The sequence below is a fragment of the Solanum lycopersicum genome, chromosome 10, assembly GCF_036512215.1.
Source record: "Solanum lycopersicum chromosome 10, SLM_r2.1".
NCBI lineage: Eukaryota > Viridiplantae > Streptophyta > Magnoliopsida > Solanales > Solanaceae > Solanum > Solanum lycopersicum.
In genome coordinates this window covers 63,664,803-63,673,379 of record NC_090809.1, presented here as the reverse complement: position 1 = coordinate 63,673,379, position 8,577 = coordinate 63,664,803, and the positions used below count along the sequence as shown (strand labels likewise).

Sequence of the window (8,577 nt, the reverse complement as noted above, 5' to 3'; positions counted from 1 at the left end):
TTTAAATCTGTTACATGATAAAAACACTGATTTGCTTACTAGTTGTTCAGTCTGTCCATTAGCTAAGCAAACTAGGAGTTCATTTCCTATTAGTGTTTCAAAAACCTTTAAGTGCTTTGAACTTGTACACATGGATCTTTGGGGACCATACAAGGTTCCCACATTTGATAAGAAATACTACTTTCTTACAGTTGTTGATGATTACAGCAGATATACTTGGATACATTTGTTACAGCTCAAGTCTGAAACTATAGTAGCTATAAGGAATTTCTTTACTTTGATAAAGAATCAATTTGGATGTATCATCAAGATAGTAAGGTCAGACAATGGAACAGAATTCTTCAACTCTCAATGCAAAGAATTGTTTACAAGCCTGGGCATTATACATCAAAGTAGTTGTCCTCACACACCACAACAAAATGGTGTAGTGGAGAGGAAGCATAGACACATATTGAATGTAGCAAGAGCCATCAGATTTCAGTCTTGTATGCCACTTAGATTCTGGGGAATTTGTGTTCAAGCAGCTGTATATTTGATTAACAGATTACCATCATTCAATCTCCATAACAAAAGTCCTTATGAAATGATGTTCTCTAAGCCTCCTAATATCAGTCATTTAAGAGTTATGGGCTGTCTTGGTCATGCTTCTGCTATTCCTAGAATTGATAAGTTTTCAGAGAGGGCAAAACCTGTGATCATGATGGGATATCCAGAAACTCAGAAAGGTTATTTGTTAATGGATTTACAGACTAGAAGGTTTCTAGTCAATAGAGATGTAGTGTTTCAAGAACACATATTTCCTTTTGCCACTTCAAAATTCTCACAAAAACCTGTCAAGGACTTGTTACATGATAGCTTTGAAGAAGAAACTGATTATGAAGAGACAACTTCTGATGATTGTGTATTAGCAGGCACACAGGTTTCCACTAACTTGAATGATGTTCCTAGTGAAGTGTTGCATATTCAGAATGAAGAGATGGTAGTTTCAGAGTCCACTATTGATTCAACTTCAGCTAGAAAGTCATCTAGACACACTAAACCTCCTATTTGGATAAAGGATTACATGACTACTGCTATTGGACAGAATAATAAGTATTCTTTGGCAAATCATCTTAGTTATGATCATATGTCCTCAAAGTATCATAGCTATCTAGCCAATTTCTCAGATTCAGTAGAGCCTCATACATTTGGTCAAGCTAGTAAAGATCCAAGATGGATTGAGGCCATGAAGTTGGAAATTCAAGCCCTTGAAGATAACAAGACTTGGTTAGTGGCTGTTGGTTCTAAATGGATTTACAAGATCAAATACAAGGCTGATGGAAACATAGAAAGATTTAAAGCTAGACTTGTAGCTAAGGGCTATAGTCAACAAGAAGGATTGGATTATCATGACACATTTTCACCAGTAGCAAAAATGGTGATTGTTAGATGTGTCATTGCAGTGGCTGTTTCAAAAGGGTGGTCTCTTTATCAAATGGATGTGTACAATGCCTTCTTACAAGGAGATTTGGATGAGGAGGTATATATGGAAATGCCTGATGGTTTCAGAACTCAAGGATCGACCAAAGTCTGTAAATTGCTCAAATCTTTGTATGGACTCAAGCAAGCATCTAGACAATGGAACATCAAATTGACAAACACATTGTTATCTGCAGGCTTCATCCAAAGCTCTTATGATTACTCATTGTTCACTTTGAAGAAGCCAGAGGGGATGGTTATTGTCCTAATCTATGTAGATGACTTACTCATTACTGGTGACAATGAGCTATTAATTAGAGAAGCAAAAGAAGCATTGCATCAGAAGTTTAAACTCAAAGATTTAGGACAACTCAAATATTTCTTAGGAATTGAGGTGCTGAGGTCCAAAACAGGTGTCATTTTGAATCAAAGGAAATACATATTGGAGCTGATTTCTGACACAGGATTGAGTGGTGCAAAGCCTGCAAATACACCTTTAGAATCTAATTTGAGGTTGACATCAGTGGAGTTTGATCAAACTGCTGGATCACAAGAAGATGAGGTGCTAACAAATAATTCAGCTTATCAAAGATTAGTGGGGAAATTGATGTATGCTACTATCACAAGACCTGACATTAGTTATGCAGTGCAAACACTAAGTCAATTCATGCAACATCCAAAAAGATCTCATTGGGAAGCAGCTATTAGGGTGGTGAGATATCTGAAAGGAACAGTTGGTCAGGGCATATGGCTAAAGGCTCAATCAGCCACAACATTAACATGTTGGTGTGATTCAGATTGGGCTGCATGTCCTAACACTAGGAGGTCAGTAACAGGCTACATAGTAAAGTTTGGAGATTTTTTAGTATCCTGGAAGTCCAAGAAACAGCAGACAGTGTCTAGAAGTTCAGCTGAAGCTGAATACAGAAGCATGGCTTCAGCAGTGGCAGAAGTAACATGGTTGATAGGCTTATTCAATGAGCTCAATGTGTTAATACAAAGGCCAATAAAAGTATGGAGTGATAGCAAATCTGCTATTCAATTAGCTGTGAATCCTGTGTTTCATGAAAGAACCAAGCACATCGAGATAGATTGCCATTTTATTAGAGATAAAGTTAAGAATGGGTTGATCCAAACTGAGTATGTACACACACACCAACAAGTTGCTGATCTGTTAACCAAAGGATTGAGTCAAGCTCAACATGTTCATCTGTTAGGCAAGCTAGGTGTGCTCAACATCCTGCACCCCTCAGCTTGAGGGGGAGTGTTAACTTTCCCATTTTCAGTTAATTCAGTTAGTTTGTTAGCATGTTCACGTGGATAGTTAGGATTGCATTCTGTTAGTTAGTGTGTGTGTATGTGTATGTGTGTGGAAAGTGTGAGTGGAAGATAGAGGTTGTTACTGCATTTCTGTGTATATATACACCATTTGCAGCATCTGTATGGGAACAGTTTTCACAAGAATAACATTCCTTCTTCTTCAATTCTTCTTCTTTTTCAATTCGACTTGTTCTTAGAAGCATCAATGAAGCAATTTCAAGCTTCCAGATAGAGTTTTTTCAACTAATATCTCTTTTTCAATATGTTTATATATTTTTCCTTTGAGCCGAAAGGTTATAGAAAACAATCCTCTATCTACCTGTATGTTTTATACTCTCCAAATATTATTTATTGGATTATCTTAAATATGCTGCTAGTATTATTATTAAAAGATATGTGATATACATGAAGATTAAAAAGAAAAATATAAATGTTGATCGATAAATTAAAGTATGATATTTATTAATCTACAAGAAGTATTCTAGAGTTACAATTGCTTAAACAGAACATTATTCAGCAGAATACTTACTACCCAGAGGAGAAGATGAAATTTTTCACAGGCGACTCTTTTGCCTTACTGGTGCAGGCTTGAAACTAGCCAAACCAGTAATTTCTCTACCCGTTACCAACGTGTTGATATCGTAAGTACCTTCAAATGTATAGATCGGCTCCAAATCGCAAAATGCCTATACGATCAACATAGAAACGGATGCACCATGAGACCATACAACAACAAGAACATATCCAGTGAAATTCCACTAAGTGGGGTCTGGGGAGGGTAGTATGTACGTAGGCCTTTAACAATACTTCGCGGAAGTAGAGAGGTTGTTTCCCAGTGATAACATGAGACTAAAGTAACAAAAATGAAAATCTACTTAGTAAGAAATGGATATTGTTAACAAACCTTTGCGACGTGAAAGTCAGCCAAGATTCCGTTGCCACCTAGTAGTTCTCGTCCGAGAGCAACGGTCTCTCTTGCCCTCAACGTAATCCATGACTGAATCACGAATAGTTTGTTACTGATCAGTCTAAAAAGGGCATGTTACAACTTTTAAAATCTGAAGGGAAAGGGACTTACTTTCCCTAAACTTGCGTGACCATGAGTCAGTTTATCACTCTCGTGTAGTTTGCATAGCCGCCAACCAACAAGAATCATTGCTTGAATGTTGCTCAACATCTGGACTAATTTCTGTTGGTTGATCTGGAAAGCGGCTAATGGTGCTCCAAACTGCTTCCTCTCCTTCAAGTACCTTAGAGTTTCAGACAGAATTTAGCGATGGAAAAGGGAACTTAAAAAGACGAGATTGTAAAATGCGCGTACAAGTTCTTACAGTGGGCAATAACACAGTAACTATCTTATGATAAACAAAGACTGATGAGCTTATCTATTGTTACCTGTGACACATATCATAAACACCCATTGTAATGCCAATAGGCTGCCATGCAACCATAACACGCGATACAGCAAGCACCTGTTCGAGGGAAGAATAAGATAACAAAACAATAATTCAGCTACTTCAAAAAACAATCAGCAACAGCAAACCGACGACTTCAAAAGAAACAATAATAGGTGGTGAATTTCAGTCTGTTAGTCACTTTCTTTCCTCACAGAACGAAAATTGTTTAGCTGAAGGTTGATGAATGAACAAACAACCAAACAGATAATGATTAAACATTGATAGCAAATAGAACAGTCCATCCATATTGCCGTACCTTGTTTGTATCCTGGAATGAATTGACCCCAGGTAGTCTATCCTCGTCAGGGACAAAAACATTCTTTAAGAGAATGTCTCCATTTTGAACAATCCGTAGTCCAATTTTGTTTTCTATTTTAGTACATTGCAATCCTGGAGCATCCTTCTTTACTATGAAACTGAGATAAAGGCAAACATCAATTGTAAGAAACAAACTAAGATGGTCAAGAGGGCGGATGAAAGTGAAGGTACACATTATTTATATAAAACTATGACATAAGAGTCATTTTTCTATATCGATAATGGTATCGAGCAAGTTTTAACCAAACAATGGATTTCAACACGTCATTTGTCCAAAACTGATAGTGAAAATATCAAGGTAGTGAAAGCTCAAGAAATTAGCCGACTTAGAAGATTAACCAAGCCTATAGATATTTTGCATAATCATAAGTTAACAATGCAACTGGTGAAAGATGGCGCTGAATAGGATTATATAGAAGCAGAATGTTGTAACTCACCCGTTTATCTGGTTTGTGGATGTATTTCTAGCAAAAATAACCAATATGTCGGCAAAAGTGCTGTTTCCTATCCAACGCTTTTGCCCTTCAAGGATCCAACCTCCTTCAACCTATCAGGAAGATAACAGATTTTACAGAAGAACATTTAGCAATCTTTCCCAAATTAAAATGGAATAAGTTTAAAACTAAAGTTAAAATGCAGAATCTAGACCTTTCTGGCAGTAGTCCCCAATCCACTTGCATCACTTCCATAGTCAGGCTCAGTTAGACCCTAACTCCAAAGTGGCAGCGATTACAAACTAATATTTGGTAACACAGACACAAATAAAGAAATGAACCAAGAAAAAAAAGTTCTCACCCAACAAGCTACAGTGTCAAATTCCGCCAATGATGGCAAGTATTTTTCCTTTTGCATTTCAGACCCACATAGCCCTATTCTTGACAGACCAACATGGTGTAATTAGTTCACTTCATATCGACAGAAATTGTATATCTCAGAGAAGCCCTCATTGAGTTAGTAGTAATGATATGCTTTCATCATCGAAAACAAAGAACATCTCCCATCAAAAGATCAGTCAACGAATACCACTGGTAAATATCACATTACTTCTACCAAAAACAATGTTTCAACCATGCCGGAATTTCAAAAGAAGCAAAAAGGATACCAGAAGCAATTTCAGACAATGACGAGACTTACCAATAGTGAGCATTGCTAAAGATGAATGCACCAAAAGGAATGTAGAGCAGCTTGCATCAACTCTGGCAACTTCGGCTGCAGCAACAGCACTTCCAGTTATTGAGTGACCTGGGCAACCATATCCCTGAAGCCAAAGAAAGTCAGTAGATTCCTCATGGACACGATAGATGACTTTATATAGAAATTTGTCAAGTTCTAAAAACACCTTGATAGTGCCGCCAGCTATGTGCAAAGCACCAAATTTTGGAATGATTTCAAATGGAAATTCTGCCTTCTCCCAATACTGTTCAAAAACATTAACAAGTTCACTTTTAAGCGCGTCTACAACAGTAAACATTTCCTCAGAAGATTAGAGACTTAGCATTAATGATTAATCTTTGTTTTCTACTCAGAACATTAGCTACTACTGTAATAATGAAATCCAAAATAATATCAACATGTTTAACAATTACAGAGATCAGGAGAAATACCTTCGTCATTATAGGAGCAATCTCTTTCTCCATGCATTCCCTCACTTTCATTCTGATGGCTTGCTCCTCAGGAGTCAACAGATCGGCAAGCTGATAGTAGTCTGAAGCTGTAAAATTTAAATTACAGTCAGCAGAATTACAATGGTAGCAGATTGTAGCAAAGGATACCAAGGATGTATTTCGATTTTTCCTCTAATGTGCAAGTTAACTGTAGAAATAGCACGCCCATAAAGTATTAGTAAAAGTGCAATCTGGGAAAATGTTGAATGGCGTCAATCAAAATCAAATGCATGAAAATAAGCACATCAAACGATTTATCGAGTTCTTGAAAAAGAGTGGACACTCTGTATATTCGAGTTAATAATAGAGTAAGTAAAACATAAAAATGGAATCAGGTATCAATCTTACTGCATGGAGGAAAGTTGGAGGCTGGAGTTGCTTGAGGAAATGCAACAGAAACATCCAATGCTGGCATATCAAAATAAGAGCTTTTCGCCTCTTTATGCATTTTCGCTGCAGCATGATCAATGTTAGTCCTCATTCAAATGAGTCAAATAAGAAAACTACTTGCAAAATCAAAACTCATACGAAGAAACAGAGCACTTTGCCTCGTTGTACTCTTCGTCCTTTGTAATGAAGTCACAATAAGACTAATCAAGGTTACTATGGGATAGAGTTGAGAATTCAACAACTACAACATACCCTATATAATCCCACAAATGAGGTCCGAGAGACCTTACCCCTAACTTCGTGAGATAGACAGAGATATGATTTCTGATAGACTCTCAGCTCGGATAGAGTTTAGAATGACGATTAAATTTAACAACTATATAGACTACTAAATTGATCTGTGAGATTATAGTTTACATATAATTGAGCAGAATTACACTAACAGTCTAATTAAATCAGCCTCAATGCAAAAGCTTAAAACAAATGAAGTAAGATCAAACATGTTTATCCAAATTTCAAAATTCAACAAATATCTTAATTTTTAACCAATCAAAGATTCAACGTGTAATGAACTTATTCAAGAAAAATAATAGTATAAACCTTTTCTTTTCATCAAAACACACTGCAGTCGTTGTCAATTGACAGCCCTTTATGCAAAAGAAGAAGAAAAAAAAAAAGATAATTCCAATTTATAATTTTCATATAGTTATTTAATAACCGAGTTTAAAATATCAAATTAATGTAATCTAACCTAATTATTAAAATTCGTTAAATCGACTTTCGAAAAACAATTAAAAATTAAACCGAAGGAGTTTTATTTCTTCTTTTCTCGATGATTCCATCAAATTATCCATGAGAATAGCCACAGAAAAATAATGATATTTCAGTAGTGATATCAAAAGTATAATTCTTTACCCTTTTTCCTAATAATATATTCTATTTCCGACACAAATCATAAATGAAATTAAACTTTTTTTTATTAATTTTCTGTTTATCTGATCCATTCTAAATACACCTCTGAAGCAAACAAACTAAAAGAAAAAATTACGCACCTGGGTTTCGAATGATTAAGAATTTCACGAAGAAAAATAAATCTCTGTGTTTGTGTATCGAAGAAGTATAAACGAACAAAGAGGAAAAAAGAAGTGGATTATATGGCACTTACTTCTAGGTGAGTTTAAACAGGTCAGCAATATTATTAGTATTTTTCTTAAGGGTTACTATCTGTGATCAAATAATTTTGGCCAAACTCGCAAATTTCTAAATTTATTGAGTTTTTTCTTTTTTATATCTTTTAATTATGTCATTTTTGTATTGTTTGCGATTTTGATCAATTTTTCTATTATAAATGCTTTTAATAATGTTCGTATTGTAATGATTTTGATTGAAGGAACGAATACAAATTATGACTTAGGGTGTGTTTGGTATGAAGGAAAATGTTTTCCATGGAAAATGTTTTCTAGGAAAACAAGTAGATTTTGAATTTATTTTCTCATGTTTGATTGGTGCACAGAAAATATTTTCTGAAAATGATTTTTAGTGTTTAATTTATGAATGAAAAATGTTTTTTGAGGAACATCTTTTATTTTTACTACAGTAGAAAATAATTTATGAAATTGAAAATATTTTTTAAAAATATTTTTTTTTGGGTAGTGGTGGTGGGGGTGTGGGGGGATAGTGGGGGTGGGGACAGGGGAGGGGGTAGAAGTGAAAAAATAAAAATTTGAAATTGATAGTATTTTTAAAAAGCAAAAATAATTTTTTGGGGGTTGGGGTTGGGGGTTGAGGGGGCTGGTGGGGGGGAGTAGGGGGAGGTAGGAGTTTAAAAATAAAAATTTAAAGTTGAAACCTATTTTTAAAAAGCAAAATTAATTTTTTGGAGAGGGTGGTTGGGGGGAGGGGAAGTGGTTAGGGATCGGGTAAAAAAATAAAATTTTAAAATTGATATTTTTTCCAAAAAAAAATTATTT

At 35.3% G+C, this 8,577-nt stretch overlaps 1 protein-coding gene across 3 annotated transcripts; it reads right to left on the bottom strand.

The window, feature by feature from the left end:
- Window positions 1-3,190: 3,190 nt before the first annotated feature.
- On the bottom strand, window positions 3,191-7,861 carry LOC101250354 (acyl-coenzyme A oxidase 4, peroxisomal). Of its 3 annotated transcripts, none has more exons than XM_004249534.5 (13): window positions 7,660-7,861; window positions 6,566-6,670; window positions 6,158-6,264; window positions 5,893-5,970; window positions 5,688-5,811; window positions 5,349-5,422; window positions 5,202-5,261; window positions 4,991-5,100; window positions 4,492-4,651; window positions 4,174-4,250; window positions 3,857-4,028; window positions 3,683-3,775; window positions 3,191-3,464 (listed from the first exon to the last, which is right to left on the bottom strand). In XM_004249534.5, exons 2-13 carry the CDS (start codon window positions 6,663-6,665, stop codon window positions 3,333-3,335), a joined length of 1,287 nt encoding a protein of 428 aa, XP_004249582.1. In that variant the 5' UTR covers window positions 6,666-6,670; window positions 7,660-7,861; the 3' UTR covers window positions 3,191-3,332. The 3 variants fall into 3 exon arrangements, with proteins under 3 accessions (XP_004249582.1, XP_010312305.1, XP_025883582.1); XM_010314003.3 differs by lacking the exon at window positions 7,660-7,861 and adding an exon at window positions 7,208-7,257; XM_026027797.2 differs by lacking the exon at window positions 7,660-7,861 and adding an exon at window positions 6,746-7,186.
- Window positions 7,862-8,577: the final 716 nt, after the last annotated feature.

What these genes read in the sequence shown, in the direction of transcription:
- LOC101250354 (XM_010314003.3), bottom strand. An exon ending in TTGCTCCTATAATGACGAAG is followed by an intron (nt 5,971 to 6,157) that starts GTATTTCTCCTG and finishes GTTTTTGAACAG; the next exon opens with TATTGGGAGAAGGCAGAATT. An exon ending in CATTCCAGGATACAAACAAG is followed by an intron (nt 4,251 to 4,491) that starts GTACGGCAATAT and finishes TCCCTCGAACAG; the next exon opens with GTGCTTGCTGTATCGCGTGT.